The sequence below is a fragment of the Bos javanicus genome, chromosome 2 (assembly GCF_032452875.1).
Source record: "Bos javanicus breed banteng chromosome 2, ARS-OSU_banteng_1.0, whole genome shotgun sequence".
NCBI lineage: Eukaryota > Metazoa > Chordata > Mammalia > Artiodactyla > Bovidae > Bos > Bos javanicus.
The window spans coordinates 84,914,413-84,937,476 of record NC_083869.1 but is presented as its reverse complement, the minus strand read 5'-3'; the positions used below and the strand labels follow the sequence as shown (position 1 = coordinate 84,937,476).

Sequence of the window (23,064 nt, the reverse complement as noted above, 5' to 3'; positions counted from 1 at the left end):
ACAGTTTACAATGCATCTTAAATGTTTTAAAAAAAAATTCTTTGTAACAATTTTGTGAAGTAGGTCAAGAAAGTCTTATCTGTAACTTATAGATCAATGGGTAGAAATCAACTGACCTGATTCTTTATAGATGGAGAAAGCAAAACCCAGATAAGTAACTTAAGATTTCATACTAATAAAAATTGAGATGGGCTTCCCTGGTGGTTCAGAGTGTAAAAAATCTGCCTGCAATGCAGAAGACCCGGGTTTGATCCCTGGGTCGGGAAGATCCCCTGGAGAAGGGAATAGCAACCCATTCCAGTATTCTTGCCTGGAGAATTCTATGGACAGAGGAGCCTGGCGAGCCCCTGTCCATGGGTTGGAAGAGTCAAACGCAACTGAGCAGCTAACACACACAGAAGTTGAGACACAGTCTCAAATATTTTTTCCTCCTCTATGATTTAAGATTATAATGATAGGGACTACTGTATAGGTAGATGAAAGTAAATTCTGAAAGCTTGGTTAGTGGCAAAGTGGTGACATATTTTGGTATTAGGCCCAGGCAACACCTGAAATTAGAGAGTTTGGGTACTGCTCTGAAACTTTATGTTGTGTTTTGAGGGCAGAGCTAGGAAGACTGAAAAGATGCTTAGCTTTCTTTTCTTTCCAGGTTAAAGTTACTTAGCAGAACCTTTCCTGGGAGGCCCCTCACACAGAAGAAAAGCGGTGACGGTGACAGTATTAGCAACCATCTTTTGGTGCAGATGGGTTTGGTCTGTTAAGCATCTGTGTTGGATTCAGAAGCGTTTTTTCCTCTGTGTATGTCATCCCCACACCTGCAGGACGGGGTCCTGAAGCATGATCCCCCCATTCTTGACTCGTTTTTTCTTCTTCCTTATTATTATTGTTGCTATTTTAGCTTATATTTGCCTTAAAAATATGTGTGTACTAACATACAGTGAGGAAACCATCCAATAAAGCTTGCTTCTCTCTGCAGATTTGCAAACTCAATTAAGGGGATACAGAGATGTCCTTGCCATGCTTCTTCAGTCTTAAAGCTGACTGTGTGGTCATCTGTATGTCAGGGTTATAACTTAGTCTCCGAACATCTGTTTGATCTCATTTTATGTAGCGCAGGTTTCCTGCTTTGTTTGCTTCTTCCAGCCTTCTTCCTCCCATCTCAGGATCAGGGAGCAGATTTGGACTTAGTACAGACTGCCTCGGCTGTAATAATGATCTACTGAGTGGTTCTTAAACTCTTATTTTTGCTTTAGGCCATGGACCCTGTGCTGTGACCTTACAAGCTATATAACCCCAACTGGTTGAGAGACATTCCAGTGAGCCATACAAAATAAGAAAGCTCTGGTTCTTAAAAGAACCAGGCATGGCACTCTTGGAGAGCTTTGCAGGGAAGCTGGTTGAGTTGAATATGTACTGAGTGCCTTAAGAATCTGCTGTATCTTTTTCTGAGATGATTGATAGGCTGGCAGCTGGAGGCCATTCAGGGCTGAAGCCCACTCAGTGTTATCAGCATGACGAATCTTGGTCTTTTTAGCATTAAGATGAGTGAGAAAAAAAGAATGGTCAGCTCAGCCCCTTCTGAAAAGCTATTTTATTTTTCTCTTATTGCCTCCAGTATAATTGTGACTTAACCCATGGCTGCACTGGAGACAATAGGAAGCTGTTGAAAAATATTTTTCCCCCAAAAGGGTAGGAATAGGGATGAATAATTCACTGATGAACAGTGGACTCTTATAGAATCTAGATTAGTGTATTACTTATATGGTGGGTTCAAATGGGGTAGCCCTGGAAAGACACAGGGGAATGGTTACCATTTTTTTGTGTGATTGTGCACTTTTGTTATTAGAACATCCTTTGAAATAAAGGTTTAAAAGAAGGCACTGAATGTGAAAAGTACAATTAATCTTATAGAATTTCTACTCTGTTTAAAGTTAGGGGCTCAGTCTCTAGAACCTTAAAGTTATTTTCGAGAAAAAAAATTCATGCTTTTAATCTGAAAAGCTTCTTCCTTAAAAACTGAATATTAAGAGATTTGAGATTTTTAATTTTTTTAAACTTTTTATTCGAACATAACATGCATGCAGAAAAGAGCCCATTCCGCCTGCTAAATTCCCACAACCTGAGCCCACTTGGGCCGCCGGCACCACATCACTTGTTCCTTGTGCCCCCTTGCAGTCTCTAACTCGCACTGCCAAAGGGTTGGGGCACCTACTGTCTTGACTCCCAAAAGCATAGACAAGTTTAACTTACTTTTGTACTTTATACAAATTGTATCATAATTCCTTGATTGTTTCAATAAGGAAAAATTTGTAGCATCTATTACAGAGCTTAATTATTTCCTTAAAAGTACCTTTAGTTCATTTTAACTTCATCATCTCACCATTTTGGTGAGGATACCATGATTATTATCATTTTTATAGTGAGCTTGTAAGTTTACTTCACAACCCTCAGGTGTTTCATTTTCCTAAATCCAGTTATAATGAAGTCAGGCCCCGCTCACGGTCCTCTCACCACTTTGATTCATGTGGACAGTTCGGTACTGGCTTCCCTGAGATGTGACGCATCCTGTCTAGACGTTGATTCTTCCCAGCCTCAGCATTCACTGAGATGTGTTCACGTCTTCGTCTGATCACCTGGGTGGTCCAGTGGAGACCAAAGTCTAGTGTGAGAGGAGTGAAGAAGAAGAATGATGAGATGAAGAGGGGCCTTACGGTTGCCCCCTGCTCCGTGCCCATATGGTCTGATTCCAAAAGTTGAAACTGTCTAAGACCTCACCTGCTCTACCTTCCTGCCTCTGAAGTAGACACTGTGACAGTGGCTTGGTGCAGATTTTGACGCTTCCTAATTCTGCAACTTCCCCTTATTGTCCAGCTATTTAAAGGGGGATATTATTAATATATTTGAATTTCAGGGTATCTAAGTATCCCATTGCTCCTGGATTTCAGTTTGGAGTATTTAGACTGAAATTTCGTTTCTTGTGAGCCTGTACTTCATGACCTCTGAGAAGTCCAGCATTAGCTCCGTGGGTTTGTACAGTGAATTAGCTACATTTTAAAGTTTTTATTAATTTATTTGGGTGTTCCTTAAATTTTAGTGTGCTTAGGAACCACCTGGGAAGGTTATTAAAAATGTAGATAACTGAATGCTGGCTTCAGATAGTCTGATTCTGAAGAGCTAGGATAATTCCTGGGAATCTGCATTTACATCAATCCTCACAGTGATTCTGATACATACTTTCAGAGCCTCATACCTTGAGATACATTTCTCTACATAATAGTTTTCAAACCTTTTTATTGCCATGAAGCTCTTTATGGAAATGAAGTCTTATGTGGAAGACCAAAACGCACAAAAGATAATATTGGAGCTGCAGTGACCGAAGTGCAGTTAGTGGATGGTTTTCAGGACCCCAGAGCCTCTGGACAAAAAGTATGAATGGATTTAGAGTCTATATTGGAAATTCTGGCCCAGACATAAGATGGTGCTAGGTCCTTACTGAACCTAATGTAGTAAAATGCATGTCATTTGCCGACTCATGTTATTTTAGTATGAAAGGGACCTTAGCAATGCTTACTTCTGTCCTCTAATTTTTCAGGAAAAGAAACTGTGGTCCATAGAGGTGTAGTAATTTGTTGAACATCACGTAGCAAAAGTGTGACAAAGCCATGGCTAGTTACAGGCTTTCTATTTACTAATCTAGTTCAACACATGTGTGTGCACACACAAACACACACAGCATACTGATTATATACCCCAGTTTACATTGTGGCAAGACAAGGAAGTAAATGCTAAGATCCCAGTCTTCTAACCCTGCCTGTCTGATTTTAGTATTAGCTGTGAATGAAACTTATGTCGGACAACGTGTTCTAATTTGCTTTCTTAACCAAGAACAAACCAGGCCTCATGTGAAAACGTATGTTAAAGCAACATACCCCTGCCTCCTGAAAAGTAATTTTGATATATAATGATAGAGGACTGACCTTCCTATAGGCACCTCTGCTGTCTTTGCCTGGATGGAAGGTATCGACTACTTGGGTAAGCGTGGATGTCTAGTTCACGAATATGCCAATAGCATAACAGTCTTTCCCAATTCAATGCCAGGAGTCCACTTAAGACCAGTAAAATAGCATTTCTCTTTATGGGGATTTAGGTAAGAACTTCAATGTAAATATACGATATTTGATAGGGAGAGTCATAATGTACATCCAGCATCCCATATTCTAAGAAAGCAAATTTTTTGAAGTTGTTTTCTTTTTTTAAATAAATTTATTTATTTTAATTGGAGGCTAATTACATTACAGTATTGTAGTGGTTTTGCCATACATTGACATGAATCCGCCATGGGTGTACATGTGTTCCCCATCCTGAACCCCCTCCCACCTGCCTCCCCACCCCATCCCTCTGGGTCGTCCCAGTGCACCAGCCCCGAACACCTGTCTCATGTGTTGAACCTGGACTAGTGATCTATTTCACATATGATAATATACATGTTTCAATGCTATTCTCCCAAATCATCCAACCCTCGCCCTCTCCCACAGAGTCCTTCTTCCCTTTGTATAGAAATATCTTTACTGAAATACAAATTAAGGTTATTCCTGGCCTTTGTGGAAAGTGAATACAAGATTCATTCTTTTTTATAGCTATACTTTATTTAAATTATTTGTTCATTTGTTACATGCTGTGTGCAAGGTACAGTGGTGAATATATTTGGAGATCACCCCTTTCCCTCAAAGCCATTCCCCTCCATTTTGCTACCCATATGGGCCTCATACAGGTCATGTTTCATGGGGTAAATTCTTATGTAGTTTATTCAAGGGAAAAGTTCCACCTTTGAAGTTAATTTTTTATTTTCTTTTGTCAGAAAATGGAAAGTATGCAACAGTGTGTTTTCTTTTCTGACTCAAATGCCAGAAAACTTGGAGCCAAATTTTAGTTACAACCTCATCTTGGGAGCTTGGCAGCATATTTCTCTCTCTCTCTGCTTCCTTTAGTTGGTTTCTATTCTGTTTTTATTCCTAATTGACCTATTCTACATTTTTAAAAAATTGGAAGCGAATGTAAACATTCTTGGGGGGAAGGAATGGCCATTTGTTTCCATGTGCGTTTGATTTGACGTACAGCATGTGCTTGAATCATCCTGGCTCTGATGAGAGAGGAATGCAGTGGGAATACTTGTTCTCAGAATCTTGGAGCTGGGAAACTATGTGAAGAGCAGAGCAAAACAATGGAATGGATCAAAGGGTTTGAAAAATGGTTCCTGAACGTGCTTTTATGTCCTTACCCTTTGACCGCATATGGCAGGCTGAGCACGCGGTCTTTTGCAACTGTCCTACTGATGAGATTGTAGCTGTCCCCAGATAATTCAGGTTTGGCAGCCTGCTTCGTCATGAGTCTGTGTCACCTTGGAGCACGAACGACATGGAGTTGTTTTTTGTCTAGTGTTCTGCTTTTCCTCAGCCCAAGTTTTCTTTCCCTTGCCATATATCATAAGTTATGACAGGCTGAGAGCAACAAAAGGAAATCTTTCCAATTCCAGCTGAGGCAGCCCTCAGTGGTCTTCTGGTGCTGGCTGGTCCACCATGCCAGTCTCTGCAATCCTAAAGACTTTGTTGGAATGCACGTTCCACTCACCTACAGAGTAAATGCCATAGCTGGTCAGGAGCAAGCATACTTTCCCCTTGGTCCCTAGTTTTAGACCCATGTTTTCTGTTGATAAACTATGTGATCACATGGAGAGTTTTGATATTAACAGAGCTGTTCAAGAGAAAGGTGTTTATTAATTTCAAAACATATTTGCCGTAGAAATAGCATTATATAAAGAACTTTCCTGGTTAAAGAATAGATCTCTGCTGTTTTCATATATTCCTATATAAATTACCCTTCCCAACTGCAGTCAACTTAAAAATGTTGCCTTTTGTAAAGATCACCTCATGATCTCCTTATTTTAATAGGGAAATGACCTCTTAGAGAATTCACAGAGGTAGGGTGTCTGGCCCTGAAGATCAGTCTGGTTGCTGTGTTTATTGAATGTGCTCTTATATGTTTATTAACAAAGACTAATACATTTAATGGGATTGCTTAGACATAAAATTAAACAATCTTTTAAAACATGGTATTTATTTGAGGTTGGAAACAAGTCATTAACCTTGCTCTGGAAATTTATTCCTCTTTGGGAAAGTGCAAATGGAAATTCATAGATAATGATACTGTTTGATGACTAGGATAGCAATTTCTTCTGAAGACTACATCTGTTAAAATTGTGTATAAATGTGCATGTGGAAATTTCCAGCTATGAATCTTTCTTCCAAGTTAGGGAAAAAACAGAAAAATCACTTTTTTTTGGTGAAAATAAACATCAATACCAATTTGGATGTGAATATCTAAAACATTATGATAACAACTAGTATTTTTTAAATGCTGGTACTTATATGTAAAGGATGAGCATTGGAGGCAGTTTGAGGGGGACCCCCCCCATGATCAGGAATTTTTTAAGGGGTTGGTTTTGCACTCAGGAGCTGTTTACTGACTGGTGAAACACATTCTGGTGTGGACTAGGGGTGGGGGGGTTGCTGGATTATGCAGCCAGGTATATGTTATTAGCCCCAAATTATAGCATGTCAGAGAGATAAACACGTGCTGCTTAATGAGCCACATCAATGCTTCAGTTGCTCCTCCTAATCCCTCTCCATGCATTACTGCTGTTTAGACTGGGAGGCGCGCATTGACAGCCACGGCAGGATCTTCTACGTGGATCATGTAAACAGAACCACGACGTGGCAGCGGCCCACAGCTCCCCCTGCCCCGCAGGTGCTGCAGAGGTCCAACTCCATACAGCAGATGGAGCAGCTGAACCGGCGGTGAGGATGGGCAGTTTTGTGGTTGGGCTAATTTTTACATGTGCGAAATGGAAAACGCGGTTGCCTCTTTCATCTTTGGGTGTCCTGTCATTAAGGCGGAGCTGTGGCCTCTCTTGATACATAGACTTCATTGACTGTCTGTCTCTTGGTTGAAAAGTATTAAGTGCACACATCCACAGCTTGCTTGGAAACTATAGAGAGGAAATAAGTAATGATCAACCCAAGGCATTGATTTTTAGTACAACGGAGCATATATATTTGTCATTTGAAGCCAAATAGCTTTTTAAATATCTAGAATCTTCATTTGTGATGCATCTTTATTATTTGCCTAAGCTTTTAAAATCTATCCTTCTTTTTCAAAAATGAATTGCTGTGGAACAAAAGTTGTTCTTAACAATATGGGAATTTAGTTTTCTTTGATTAAAGGCCACAGTTTAAAATAAAAAAGTTTTATTAATGTTAGGAAAATGTTCTACAAACTTTGAACAGAAGACATTAAATTCAATGGTTTACTTAACAGATGGCCCAGAAGGTAGAGGGGTGAGTTTGGGGGAGGAAATGGCCCAGGCTGGGGAGATGGTGAAAACGTCTGAGTTCTGGGGCAGCGGTGAGCCCCATGTTTTCGAGGCTGCTGTGATCTAACTCTAGGCTCCTGATTTTAGATACCAGAGTATCCGCAGAACCATGACCAACGAGAGGCCTGAGGAAAATAGCAATGCTATTGATGGGGCCGGGGAGGAAGCCGACTTTCACCAAGCCAGTGCAGGTAAGAGCCTGCAGGTTGGTGTGTTTTGTAATCTTACAAAAGTAGAAAACAAATAAGGGTTTCCAAGAAATGAGGCTTTCTTTAAAAGGATTTCTGATCTTCATTAAGATCTAGTAATCCAATTCAAAAAGTCAAATTCACCAGACACCTCTATTAATTTTTGACTTTTTATTCAGTACTAAGAATCACAAAACCAAATGAATATAAATTACTTTAAATCTCTGGATCTGTGCAGTAGTGAATAAAGAAAAGAATCTGATCACCTGAGATGCAACCTGCATCTCGGGATGCATTAAAATGTTAATAATGACTATGAATATTACTGAGCTCCATTTTAGTGTGATGAAGAGCAGTTGGGTTTTACACATGAATTTACAGATACAAAAAAAATATCTTGAGGATTAAAATAATAGTAAATGATATAGGTGTTCTTTAAAAATATAGATGCAAGTGAATAAGTATGTTTCCAGGTGCAAAGCTTTCTCTGAACGCCTTTGTGGTCTGCCCCATCTAGATTTCCGACGGGAGAGCGTCCTGCCCCACTCTACCTCCAGATCCAGGCTCACGTTGCTGTTACAGTCTCCCCCCGTGAAGTTCCTCATCAGCCCAGAGTTCTTCACCGTGCTGCATTCCAACCCTGTGAGTAGCCAGTATGAGAGGATGTGAGCAAACAAGCAATAGGCCAGAGGAAGTTATCCTCATTTGTGTATTGACAGTAAGAATGGAAATAGCTGGTGTTTACCAAGTGCCATGTGTTCCAGCTCAGCATTAAGTACTACCCATGTCTTGAACCATTTAGCCCAAACCTAGAAACCTATGAGTTCGATAAAACTTTTGTGTTTTCCTGATGAAGAAACCAAGGTACAGAGGGGTGAAATAAACTGCTCAAGGGATTGTTAGGGTTAAAATCCCAGAGATGCTGACTCTCTGTACTCTTAATGATCACTTTATTTTTCCTGCACAAATATAACCAACTATCTGAGCACCGACCACAGGCGTTGGTTAGATTGGGCTTTGAGATCATGATTATGGGCTCTCCAAAAGAACAAAGAAATAAAATGTTACATTGCTATAATCTGAAAAAATAAATCAATAAATAGAGGAATATTTTAAAATATATAAAATGTGTATAGGAGATCATGTTTTTGTTTTTGGTTTTTTTTGCGGGAAGAGAGTAGTGGTGTTTGGAGCACTTGAAATAGCACATGCACGGACCCTAGGGCTCAGAAGAGGGCAGAGGGGCTGCTGTGTGGTGATAGAAAGAATGAGTGGTGTGGTATTACACTGGACATTGGAAAGTCAGCAAGATCTGGATCATAGATCTGCCTGTGGGGCATGGCAGGGGATTTAGATTCTATTCTGAGATCAGAGTGACATTCTTAGATTTGGAGGCTGTAGAAAGGCAATAGTAGAAGGTTTTAAAGACTGATAGTTTTAAAGATTGCGAAGGAATTTGCCCTAGAAATAAGACGGGCCAGAGCTCTCTAGGTAGAAAGAGCATCATTTACAAAATAAGAGATTCATAAAGTTGCAGAGCTGTCTTAGTAATTTGTAGAACTACTGAAACTGAATTATTAGTGCAGCAGTTTGGTATTGCTGGTATGTGGAGAGCATAGGACACTAGCAAAAGTCAGATTTGAAAGGTGGGCAGATGCCAGGTTGTTGTTAAGTCGCCCAGTCATGTCTGACTTTTGCAACCCCATGGACGGCAGCATGCGAGGCCTCCTTGTCTCTAACCATCTCCTGGAGTTTGCCCAAGTTCATGTCCATTGCATTGGTGATGCCATATAGCCATCTCATCCTCTGACACCCTCTTCTCCTTCGGCCCTCAGTCTTTCCCAGCGTCAGGGACTTTTCCAATGAGTCAGTTGTTTGCATCAGGTAACCAAAATACCGGAGCTTCATCTTCAGCATCAGTCCTTCCAATGAGTATTTAGGGTTGATTTCCTTTAAAATTGTCTGGTTTGATCACCTCGCTGTCCAAGGGAATTTCAGGAGTCTTCTCCAGCACCAGAGTTCAAAGGCATCAATTCTTTGGCACTCTGCCTTCTTTATGGTCCAGCTCTTAGAACTGACCACTGGAAAGACCATAGCCTTGACTATATGGACCTTTGCCAGCAGGATGATATGTATTTTTTTCAGAAGCCAGGTTACAGGAATCTAAACTCATGTATGGAACAATTCTAGGAGATGGAAGGCTTTCATATAAAGAAGAATGAATAACATTTAGAGTTGTCACTGTAAAACAATAAGTCATGCTGTGGTGGGAAGAGCTTTGAACTTGGAATCAGGTAACACAAGTTTTCCTTTGCTTGTTCATTTGTTTATGCCTTCATTCAGCCAATATTTATTAAATACCCATAATTTGCCTAGTACATTCTAGAGTCTCAGGATAGAGTGGTAAACAAGACAAGAGTAGAATAAAGATGAACTAGTGAACAAAAAAATAATTCAGGCAGTGAAATCTGTCATGAGGCAACTGAAACAGTATAGACGACAGGGCTAGGGTGAGTAGGGGGCCAAGCTATTGGAGATGCTGGTTTAGATCAGGTGGATGGAAAGACTTCTCCAAGAATGTTATACAATTTCAAGAAGCTAGGAAGGTAAAGGTCTTAGAGAAGAACTTTCCTTGCCAAGCAAGAGCAAAGGCTTGAGGACAGGAATGAGTTTGATGTAGTATATGGTATGATCAGAGGGGTGAGCAGGGCTTCAAAATGTAGGGCTTGTGTAATCTGGCAAGGAGTTTGGGCTTCATTCTAAGTGGGTTTTATTCCTAAAGGAGTTCATATGGGGATGTAGTTTTGATTTTTTTTTTTTAAGTTTCTTCTACCTGCAATGTTGAAAATAGGTTTTAAAAGGCAAACTTGTCATGCGGGAATAAGTGAAAAGGCCCTGGGGTGAGACATGGACAGGACCTGGACTAGTGCAGCAGCAGTAGAGATGGTGAGGATGCATCTTGGAGAAAGAGCTGATACTTTTCACGTACTTTTGTCAGTGAGGTCAGCACCTTCTTTGTTGAGCCAGATAATAGTTTTTGAATATTGGATTTATTTTTGTTCATTTTGTTTGTGTGTATGTGTGCTGTTTGCAGTGTAACAGCACAATTTGAACTTCATTCTATGTTATTAGCATTTTATTTTCTTCATCAATTTCTTAAATCTAGAACTTATGTTTAGAAACTGGCAGCAAGCAAACTTTTTCTGGAAAGGGCCAGAGCATAAATATCTTCAGCTTTTGGGCCAAGGACAGCATGCAAATTAATGGGTGCGATTATATTCCAATAAAACTTTGTTTGCAAACACAGCCAGCCAGTCCATAAGTCTCTAGTTTACTCATTTCTAGTCTAGACAGCCCGTAAAACAGTATTAAGACTTGATTTGCACTTACTGATTTCTGTGGTGTTAATATTCCCGCTGTGGTCAATTTCAACCTACCATCTTTTTTGTTGTGTGATTTCTGTTTTGTTATATATATTCATTTTTTGTATTTTCTTGATTTCATGTATTATGTGATAACATACTGTGTTTGTCTTGGTCTTATTTCACTAAACATAATACTCTCTAGGTCCATCCACATTGTTGCAAATGGCAGAATTTCATTGTTTATTATGGCTGGATAATCGTGTCTTCTTTAGCTGTTCATCTGTTGATGAAAACTGGTTGCTTCCATATCTTGGTTATTGTAAATAATACTGTTGTAAACATTGGGGTGCATGTATTTTTTCAAATTAGTGTTTTTTCCCAGATGTATACCCAGGAGTGGAATTGCTGGATCATAAAGGAACATTTCATGCAAAGATGGGCTTGATAAAGGACAGAAATGGTATGGACCTAACAGAAGCAGAAGATATTAAGAAGAGATGGCAAGAACACACAGAAGAACTGTACAAAAAAGAGCCTCACGACCCAGATAATCACAATGGTGTGATCACTGACATAGAGCCAGACATCCTGGAATGTGAAGTCAAGTGGGCTTTAGAAAGCATCACTACGAACAAAGCTAGTGGAGGTGATAGAATTCCAGTCGAGCTATTCCAAATCCTGAAAGAGGATGCTGTGAAAGTGCTGCACTCAATATGCCAGCAAATTTGGAAAACTCAGCAGTGGCCACAGGACTGGAAAAGGTCAGTTTTCATTCCAATCCCAAAGAAAGGCAATGCCAAAGAATGCTCAAACTACCACACAATTGCACTCATCTCACACACTAGTAAAGTAATGCTCAAAATTCTCCAAGCCAGGCTTCAGCAATATGTGAACCGTGAACTTCCTGATGTTCAAGCTGGTTTTAGAAAAGGCAGAGGAACAAGAGATCAAATTGCCAACATCTACTGGATCATGGAAAAAGCAAGAGAGTTCCAGAAAAATGTCTATTTCTGCTTTATTGACTATGCCAAAGCCTTTGACTGTGTGGATCACAATAAACTGTGGGAAATTCTGAAAGACATGGGAATACCAGACCATCTTATCTGCCTCTTGAGAAATTTGTATGCAGGTCAGGAAGCAACAGTTAGAACTGGACATGGAACAACAGACTGGTTCCAAATAGGAAAAGGAGTAAGTCAAGGCTGTATATTGTCACCCTGTTTATTTAACTTATATGCAGAGTACGTCATGAGAAACGCTGGACTGGAAGAAGCACAAGCTGGAATCAAGATTGCAGGAAGAAATATCAATAACCTCAGATATGCAGATGACACCACCCTTATGGCAGAAAATGAAGAGGAACTAAAAAGCCTCTTGATGAAAGTAAAAAAGGAGAGTGAAAAAGTTGGCTTAAAGTTCAACATTCAGAAAACTAAGATTATGGCATCCGGTCCCATCACTTCATGGGAAATAGATGGGGAAAACAGTGGAAACAATGTCAGACTTTATTTTTCTGGGCTCCAAAATCACTGCAGATGGTGACTGCAGCCATGAAATTAAAAGATGCTTACTCCTTGGAAGGAAAGTTATGACCAACCTAGATAGCATAGTCAAAAGCAGAGACATTACTTTGCCAACAAAGGTTCGTCTAGTCAAGGCTATGGTTTTTTCTGTGGTCATGTATGGATGTGAGAGTTGGACTGTGAAGAAGGCTGAGCACTGAAGAATTGATGCTTTTGAACTGTGGTGTTGGAGAAGGCTCTTGAGAGTCCCTTGGACTGCAAGGAGATCCAACCAGTCCATTCTGAAGGAGATCAGCCCTGGGATTTCTTTGGAAGGAATGATGCTGAAGCTGAAACTCCAGTACTTTGGCCACCTCATGCGAAGAGTTGACTCATTGGAAAAGACTGATGCTGGGAGGGATTGGGGACAGGAGGAGAAGGGGAAGACAGAGGATGAGATGGCTGGATGGCATCACTGACTCGATGGACGTGAGTCTGAGTGAACTCCGAGAGTTGGTGATGGACAGGGAGGCCTGGCGTGCTGCGATTCATGGGGTCGCAAAGAGTTGGACACGACTGAGTGACTGATCTGATCTGATCTGATCAGATGGTAGTTCTAGTTTTAGTTTTTTGTGAAACCTTCATGCTCTTTTCCACAGTGGCTGTGCCAGTTTACATTCCCACCAACAGTGGACAACAGTTCCCTTCTTTCCACATCCTCACCAACATTTTTTATTTGTAGATATTTTGATAATAGCCATTCTGACAGGTAGGAGGTAATATCTCATTGTACTTTTGATTTGCATTTCTCTTATGATTAGTGATGTTGAACACTGTTAGCCATCTGTAAGTATTGTAAAAATTGTAAGTAAAAATTCTATTTAGGTCATCTGCATGTTTTTAATTGGGCTGTTTGTACTTTTTGATACTGAGTTGTGTGATCTGATTATATAATTTATATTCTAATCAAGGATATTAACCCATTGTCAGTCATATTATTTGTAAATATTTTCTCCCAATTAGTAGGTTTCCTTTGCTATGCAAAAGCTTTTAAGCTCAGTTAAGTCCCATTTGTTTATTTTTGCTTTTGTTTCTTTTGCTTTAGGAGACATCCAAAAAATATGTATTTCTATGATTTAGGTCAGAGAGTGTTCTGCGTTTGTTCTCTTCTAGGAGTTTTATGATTTGATGTCTTACATTTAAGTTTTTAATCCATTTTGAGTTTAGTTTTGTATGTGGTATGAGGAACTGTTCTAATCTCATTCATTAACATGTAGGTGTCCAGGTTTCTCAGCACCACTTATTGAAGATACTGTTTTTCCTCCACTGTATACTCTTGCCTCCTTTGTCATAGATTAATTGACTTGAAGTATGTGGGTTTATTTTTGGCTTTCTGTTCTGTTCCATTTATCTATGTATCTGTCTTTGTGCCCAGTACCACACTGTTTTTGGAAAAGACTGATGCTGGGAGGGATTGGGGGCAGGAGGAGAAGGGGACGACAGAAGATGAGATGGTTGGATGGCATCACTGACTCGATGGACGTGAGTCTGAGTGAACTCCGGGAGTTGGTGATGGACAGGGAGGCTTGGCGTGCTGTGATTCATGGGGTTGCAAAGAGTTGGACATGACTGAGCGACTGAACTGAACTGAACCCCACTGTTTTGATTACTGTAGCTTTGTGTATATTCTGAAGTCAGGGATCATGGTCACTCTAGCTTTGTTATTTTCTCTCAGATTGATTTGGAAAGTCATGGTCTTTTGTGCTTCAGTACAAATTTTAATATTTTTTTTTTCTAGTTCTATGTAAAATGCCATGGGTATTTCATAGGGATTGCATTAAATCTGTAGATTGCCTTGAATAGTATGGACATTTTAACAATATTAATTCTTCCAACCCAAGGATACAGAGGATCTTTCCTTTTCTAAACATTTTCAGTTTCCTTTATCAGTGTTTTATAGTTTTAAGGACATAAGTCTTTCACATCCTTGGTTAAGTGTATTCTAGGTATTTTATTCTTTTTAAGGCAATTTTAAACAGAATTTTTTTTTTGCTTTCTCTGTTAACTCATGATTAGTGAATAATAGAAAAGCAACAGATTTCTGTATTTTAATCTTTATCTTATGACCTTGCTGAGTTCATTTATTAGCTCTAATACTTCTTTGGTGGATACCTAATCATCTTTATTGAAAACAACAAAAATTAAGTAGATACATAGTTGCCATAACTCTAAAGGAAAACTTGAGGAACAAAATACTGTTTTTTGTTTGTGTGTGTCGGTGTCTCTGTGTGTGTGTTTTTATTGTTTTTGCATTGTAGTTGCTTTAAGATATATTCTACTGCCCTCTGCTGGTTATGATCAGATTGCTTCCAAAATTGTCTTAAACCATTTCCCCTGGTAACTCAAGATTTAATTCTTAGTGTCATGTCTTTGATATTTGGGATGACTGTGTTTGTCTAATAATTATCAAACATACATACATTTCATTATATGCAACTAAATAATTTTTCCAACATACATGCCAAATGATTATTTTATACTGGAGGGGGTAGCCATTCCCTTCTCCAGGGAATCTTGCCAATTCAGGGATTGAATCCACGTCTCCTGCATTGCAGGCAGATTCTTTACCATCTGAGCCACCAGGAAAGCTCTAAATAATTACTACTTTAGCTTTTAATATGTTCTAGAAAAACTTTAATTCTATCATATAAACTCCTTTCTACTTAATGAAAAAAAGTATTGTTCTAAAATACTCATATATTTCTTATAAGTCAGAGACTTTTGCTATTGCAAAATAGATGAGTTGATAATTACAGTTAGTTTTGTCAATAAGTTTAATTTTCCCTCCATTTTACTTCTTAGCCAGATGAGAAAAATATAAAGTCCCTATGATTAAAAATATTGTAAAGATAAACTGCATAAAACAAGACTATTTCCATATACTAGCATATATCTTATGAAAACAATATTACTTGATTTTGTTTATAATAAATTTTGTTTAGTGAATAATGTATACAGATGCTCACATCTACTTCCTTGTGAGCCTTTGTATACATTTACTATGGCAGCAGTGATAATGTTTTCCAAGCATGAATTCAGAATACCTATTCTTGATGAAGAATTTCTGGAAAATGAAAGATTTTATTTAGCAACAATGTACTAACCTGTGTTATTGGAAATAACAGAGTAAATTAAGACTGGGCCAGGTAATCCTGGACATATGATCACTGTAGCACTTAAAAAACCTGCTCCCAAAAAAGGAGGTTTGATTATTACTTGCATTGATTGTGATTAATTAATTGATAAGTTGGTTGATTGATAAGACATATAATTTTCTTATTCTGTTGCCAAATGGCAATAATTTCCTCTCGGTTCTTCTCGATATTTTTCACTTCTAACTCTTCAAACACTTAACCATACAAAACACATTAAGCTCTAAGGAGTGTAATTTTAATGAAATTCCACAAAGAAATTCAGTTAATACTCAGTTGATCATTCATCTAACCATGCAGTGTTTATTTCTTTACTAGAACGATAAGACAAGAAATGACCAAGAGGATTGGGAAATGGAGTTTTGGATTAGAGAAGGGATAACCAAAATGGACATTTTAAATCATATTGCCAGGCAAGAAAACTTTGCATCCTTTAGGTATCATTTAAAGGGATTCTGCATACTATTAACAGTTGCCAGATCACCTTAACCAGTGTGAACCCACATGCAGCATCTTCCAAGGTGAGATCACTCTGTGCAAGAAGTTTTATCATGACACTGCTATGAAATAAGTCCACTTTTGTTTCAGGTAGCAGGTCAGATCCCTTTACTGCATCTTGTTCTGTAAGACCAAAGCAAAACAGCAACTCAAACGCAAAAAAGGATCCCTTTCCAGTTAGACCCACTAAACCCCAGAAGGGAGAATAAAGATGTTTCTTTTCTTTTCACACACAGGTTTGTCCTGTCAGCTTCCATGAAGACAAGGCTCTTTCTACCTAATCCTACCTGTTTAGTGTTTCTGAGCTTTTTAGTTAGTTAGTGTTAGTCACTCAGTCATGCCCGACTCTTTGCGACCCCATGGACTGCAGCCCACCAGGCTCCTCTGTCCATGAGATTTTTCAGGCAAGGATACTGGAGTGGCTTCCCATTTCCTTCTCCAGGGGATCTTCCCAACTCAGGGATCGAACCCAGGTCTCCTGCACTGCAGGCAGATTCCTTACCTACTGAGCTACAAGGGAAGCCATTTGGACCCCTCTAATTCTTAGCTCTGCTAGTTTTATCAGTGTATTTCAGCATTTTCATTGCAACTGTGACCTCTGTTTTCCAAACTACTTTCTGCCTCCACTGAACACCTGTCTTCCACCTTCCCCTGTAATTTTCCCTCTCCATTCTTTTCAGTGATTGGGTTGTGCTTGTCTCTGTATCCTCAGTGTTTAGAACAGGGCTTCCCTGGTGGCTTCGATGGTAAAGTGTCTGCCTGCAATGCGGGAGACCTGGGTTCTATCCCAGGATTGGAAAGATCCCCTGGAGAAGGAAATGGCAACCCACTCCAGTACTTTTGCCTGGAAAATCCCGTGGACGGAGGAGCCTGGTAGGCTGCAGTCCATGGGGTCGCAGAGAGTCGGACACGACTGAGCAACTTCACTTAACTTAGCACATAATTAATAAGAGGTTATGAGACCCTTCTTCCCTTAATAGAAGGTGGAATGCTTGCCCAAGATCTTCAAAGACTGAAAGTAGAAAACAGTTTTACTACTATCATTGATCTGTTAGAACACAGTGGTGGTAGGCATAATCCCTTATATATTCTTGTACTTAGTTAAACTCTATGGTTTTACAGTGATTTTTACCTCTTCAATGTACTTTTATACCCTTTGTTCCACTGGATTTGAATCCCACATGCCTATGAAGAAATCAGGGCAGTTACTATTATCCCATCATTGAGCTGAGCAAATTGAGGCAGAGATTAAATGACTTTCTTTGTCTCTATCCATGAGCTGTGATTAGAAACCTCAGCATAGTTCTGTATAAACTGGAGTATAAATATCTTTTCTGAATAAGTATACTTCTGGTCATATATATGTATATACATATATATAATGTACATTTTAAAACAATACTATATATATTGAATAAACATAAAATATATATTCAAAAATAGAATAGATGGATATGTATATAAGCATATGTATGTGTTCTTGGTCGCTCAGTCATGTTCAACTCTTTGTGACCCCATGGACTGCAGCCTGATACGCTCCTTTGTCTATGGGGATTCTCTATGCAAGAATACTGGAGTGGGTTGCCATGCCCTCCTCCAGGGGATCTTCCCAACCCAGGGACTGAACCCAGGTCTCCCGGATTGCAGGCAGATTCTTTACCTACTGAGCCACCAGGGAAGCCTATATATAAATACAGACATGTGTAAATATGTTACACATACACATATATAAACATACATAAGTAAACATATATATGTGAGTAAATATATATGTAATTTCTTTATAAACATGGAGCCAGAGTCTAGAGGGATGTTCCTGTTTGCCTTATATGTTTTATATAGACCTTAATAATCATGTGCATATTATTCAGAGTTGAAAAAGCGGTGATTCTCAAGGTTGTTTGCTAGATACTGATGAGAGGAATCTTTCTTACGGTAGATGCTTTTTGCAAAGATCAGTTGAACTTGGCACTATATTACACGTCTCACTGAGTGGAGAGGGGGAAGATGAAAGGACGTAATTAATTCTAAGACCAGCCTTAAGACTCCTGTGCTGAAAGAGCTGTCCAACCCCAGGGGATTGCTTCCTGCCCGAGGCTGGGATGGGTTCCTTCACCTAATTACTACTACTTGCCGTAATGCAGTTCTACTGCTTTTCTTTAGCAGAGTGAGGAGCCTTTCTGGTGCCCCAGATAAAGAATCAGGATGTGGCCTATTTACTTATTTTAATGGGCCGGGGGAGGGTTAAGGGAGGGTGACAAGAGAATACACCTGTTTAGAAATGATTTATCTGACAGAATTATCCCACAATAATTTGTTCCCAAAGAGACTTATTAGGGAGCATGACTTGAAAGTTCATTACTGTCGCCGTCACAGAGGCTAGTGTTATCTCCGGCCTCTATGCTTGCAATGGCTTGTGTGAAAATAAATCAGCAACATGCAGCCAAATACAGAAAACAGATGCCTTGTTGATTGTGCATAAGACTCCAAAGCAGGGTCAGCCACAGGCTAAACTATTAGTTAGCTAATGTTAGTCTCTGACAGCCTCCAACTTATTTTATTAGTCTCCTTCTCTGCTTTCATGGTATCACTTTCTTATTCTCTCATGCTCTAATTGCCCAGAGCCCCTGCGTGGGCCTGCCTGCTCTGGCAGTGCTCTGTACTCTGAACCTCATAATTTCTCACAGCCGTCAAACCTCCTCTCATTTAGACTATCAGGTTGAAATGTGATCTCAAATACTTGCTACTCAGGTGTACTGAGAAACTGGTACACTAGTATTTGAGTAGAGTTTAATGTGTCTGACCTTCCTGCCTTCCATTTTTATAGGGGAAAAATAATTTCCATACAAAGCAAAAGGTTAATGATAGCAAATCAATCAGAATAACTGTAGAAAAGTTACTTTGTGTAGTGTGAGTTATACATCAGTCATGGTGACCAACACGTCTCAGTGGCTTAAGCTAACAGAGGGCTGTTTCTCATTCCAAATTGAGTTGTCAGGGTTCTCTGATCCCTGGAGTCCTTCAGAAACCCAGGAACCCAAACTGAGAGCAGCCACCATTTCAGACATGGCCAGTTGCTGTGCTCACCATGCCAAAGGGAAGAAAGCTCTTGAAGGCACTCCCGTCAGCAATGAATTGTCTGACCTAGACGTGACACATTCTGAGAGTCTCTGGAAAGACAGGAACATTGTTGACTGTCCTTGCTTATTCATCTTTTATTCTCAATAACCAGCGCAGTAAATGTTTATTAAGGTGAAGTTATTTCCAGAGATTCTGATTTCTTTCGGGTTTACCTTGGTCTGTCTAAAAGAAAATAAATAACAGAACTCATAAAGTAAAGCCTGTAGGCCTCCACACTCAGTCTGATATCCCTGGGATACTAAAGGTAGGGGGAATCCAAAGCCCTTTGAATCTACCTGAGGAGAATAGCGTTCCGGGAGAGATCCTTCATGGTGGGTCAGTTTCATGAATATCACACTCCTTCAAGGAAATAGCCTATACAGTTACTCCTTTTCTACTGCTTGGCACATGGTACTGTGTTGAATATGTGTTGACTGACTCATAAGGACAGCCCATGGCTTATGATCTTTTTTTTTTTTTTCTGGACTCTTCTTTAAGTATCAGAAGATGACACTGATGACATTTTACAGAACAATCACTTTTTTATGTGTGCTGGTATAATGGGGTTTTATTAAATGTATATTCAATCATGTAAATTTAGCCTACCAGAGTGTGTGTATGAGTATGTGCGTGTGTGTGTGTACAGGAAAAATAGAGAAGAAAAAAAGATAAAAAAAATACTAAGATATACAGTCTAGGTAATTCTGCTTGCTATTCTATTTACTGAGATTATGCTTTTAAGCACAAGATGAAAAACTCTAATCTACTGTGGTCTCAGTTGAATATGATTCTCAGTGGGAACTACTCAGCCTATTGCATGTACTTCTAGTATTCAGATTTATGGCCATTTTTCTATACAACTTGGCTCCTAACTATATGCCACCTGTTTCATTGGCATGCACCCAAAGAGCCAGAGATTTTGTGCTGGAGGAAATGCTGGTTATAATGGGGCTGTCTGTGAGGTGGTATATTTGTTTCCTGAATGGTGTAATTTTGACTGTATGGGGTTTGCCTAAAACCAACTTTAAGGTCTTACATCTCCTGTAGAATGAAACTCCACAGCGTTACTGTTCCTTAGAAAACTAGATTCATTAGTGAAGACTCCTTGACTTTCTGTAGTCTATTTTACTTTAATCAAAATTATTTTGCTTTGTCTCCTGTGTGGGTCTAGAATTCCACTGAATCTGGTATACCATCTGAAGATTAAATATGTCCATGGGAGTTTATGTGTTGCTTTCGCATGTCACAAAGCAGATTAACGTGGCTTTCCCATCCTTCTCTCCAGAGTGCCTACCGCATGTTTACAAACAACACATGTTTGAAGCACATGATCACCAAAGTCCGGCGGGACACCCACCACTTTGAACGCTACCAGCATAACCGGGACCTCGTGGGATTCCTCAACATGTTTGCAAACAAACAACTGGAGCTGCCAAGGGGCTGGGAAATGAAACACGATCATCAGGGCAAGGTAACTTGTAGGAGTGGCCGTGGGGAAGCCGCCGCATGACTGTGCGATCTTGTGACTTTGGCACTTGGCTCTACCCATCAAGTGAGGGCTGAAAGTCCTTTGTGAGGGGAAAAATTCCATCTCCTGGTTCAAAGGAAACCTGGACAAGCAGGTTGTTTGTTACCATCAGCAGTTGCTACCCTCTTTTGAAGTGGTATATACAGTGTATGGGAGTCAGGGCACTTGCTGGGCAAAACACCCACTTTGCATGGACATTCTTTGAACTGTAATCTCACCATTTTCTACTGATTAGAGAAGAGGTTTCTTAGGCAATGATAATTCCCTCTCCTAGCTGTGTTGTGGATAGTTGAATACAAGTTGTGGCATTGTTTGGAGAAGGTGGCTAGGAGGTTGCTAAGCAACAACACAAGGTGTGTCTTGACACTATCCAGGTTTGGGCCTTAGTCTTGTTGGTTCAAAACCCTGATTTTGTTAGCACGTTAAACAAGATTCAAAGATTGATTAATTTATGATGAGAAATACGTAACTCTCGCACAGTCCAGGTAACCACATCTGCACTTCCTTTTTAGACAAATGAATCAGAAAGCCGGGTTACTATCAGGAGGTTGTCTTATGAGTAAGAAATCAAAGTGAGAAAGTTAGTAATTCTTATTAAGGTGTTTCTCAGCCAAGATTTTGTTTATTTAACTCTTGTTCGGCGTGTACTAGGAGCCATGAACTGTTTAAGTTCTTTATGTTTAAGCTCTCCACAATAACTCTGTAAGACAATACTGTTGTTATTATTGCTATTTACATATGCAGAGTTCAGGTGCAGAATGGTTCAGTGACTTGCCCAGGGACTAGAGATGGGCAATGTCTGAGCTGGGCTCTAACCCATGCAGTCTGGTTCAAGGGTCCTTGCTCCTAACCACCATAGTATGCTCTCCCAAGTATTGAGAAACCAACCAACACTTTTCCTGTCTGTAAAAATACTTGAAATACGTGACTTGTAAGTGTGGGGAGGATTGACAAAAATTTATAATAACTGTACTTGACTTTTTCATTCAACAAATATTTATTGAACACCTGTGCAAAACAGAGCAGCCAACAACTCCATAGAACTGTCTTTCTGATGGAAAGAGATGGCCAATGGACAAGTAAATACCACGCATGCTAAGAGCTGATTAAAGTTTTGATTTAGAGGAAAGCAGGATATGGGGTCTAGGAAAAGGCAGGAGTGGAGAGTTATTTTATAGAGGGTGTCTGGGGAAGGACTCACAAATCAAGCTCTGCATGTATGCAGATGTAAATGAAGTGAGAAATAAACCATCCCAGGGAAGAGCATTCAGGTGAGTGGAATGTGGAAAGTACTCAGTGCATTCCATTCTTCCCTAAAGTACCCTCTAGCAAAAATACCACAGTGTATCTTGCTCATCCTGAACTCAGCTTCTAGCAATCTTACCTGAGAACTTAGCAGCAGTCAAAATTGATATTACAAATTGCATGGATAGATTTTAATGCATGGGAGGAACCCTCAGACTTTCATTGAAACTACTGACCTGAGTTTTGTAAAATTTTTACTAAACCTCTAATTCTCAGCCCAGAGAAGATTAGAAGTGGTAAGCATGAAGTTCAGAATAGATGAAAGAGAATGGATTTGTGATTAGGTCCCTAAACCACAGGTGGAATAGTGGTATATCAGAGTTAGGTGGGATGGCAGGGAAGCCTTTCCAGGACATGGGGAGCCTGCAGGGACACTTGGCAGTTCCTGTGCTCTCTCTTTCCCAAGGAGGATGTCACTTTGCTGGTGCCGAGTGTTTGTAAACATTCTACTAAATGGAAATGCACAGGTAGTCCAAGAAAGGGTGATGGAAAATACTGATGGTATTATGCCTGCATGTAAAAGAGCATTAGCAGACCAAGAATCAGCTCTGTTCTCAACTCTGACAGTTTTTTTTCCTGATGTCATGGGGATCTATACTCGTTAGAAGACCACTGCTGCTGCTGCTAAGTCGCTTCAGTCGTGTCCGACTCTGTGTGACCCCATAGACGACAGCCCACCAGGCTCCCCCAACCCTGGGATTCTCCAGGCAAGAACACTGGAATGGGTTGCCATTTCCTTCTCCAATGCGTGAAAGTGAAAAGTGAAAGTGAAGTCGCTCAGTCGTGTCCGACCCTTGGCGACCCCATAGAAAACCACAGGTCCAGGGAAAAACCCAAGCTGAGATAATGCTGCATGTATTTCTGCTCTGTGCAGAGACTTAACATGTTAAGTCATTTTGTATCCTTAGCTGAAGGGA

At 39.8% G+C, this 23,064-nt stretch overlaps 1 protein-coding gene across 2 annotated transcripts in view; it reads left to right on the top strand.

Moving 5' to 3' along the window:
* Positions 1-23,064, top strand: part of HECW2 (HECT, C2 and WW domain containing E3 ubiquitin protein ligase 2) — a 445,768-nt gene that overhangs the window by 320,589 nt on the left and 102,115 nt on the right. For both annotated transcript variants that reach the window (XM_061440781.1, XM_061440789.1), the window contains 4 exons: positions 6,704-6,854; positions 7,517-7,620; positions 8,135-8,259; positions 20,600-20,785. In XM_061440781.1, coding sequence (XP_061296765.1) covers positions 6,704-6,854; positions 7,517-7,620; positions 8,135-8,259; positions 20,600-20,785 — 566 coding nt within the window. The remainder of the gene's footprint in view (positions 1-6,703; positions 6,855-7,516; positions 7,621-8,134; positions 8,260-20,599; positions 20,786-23,064) is intronic.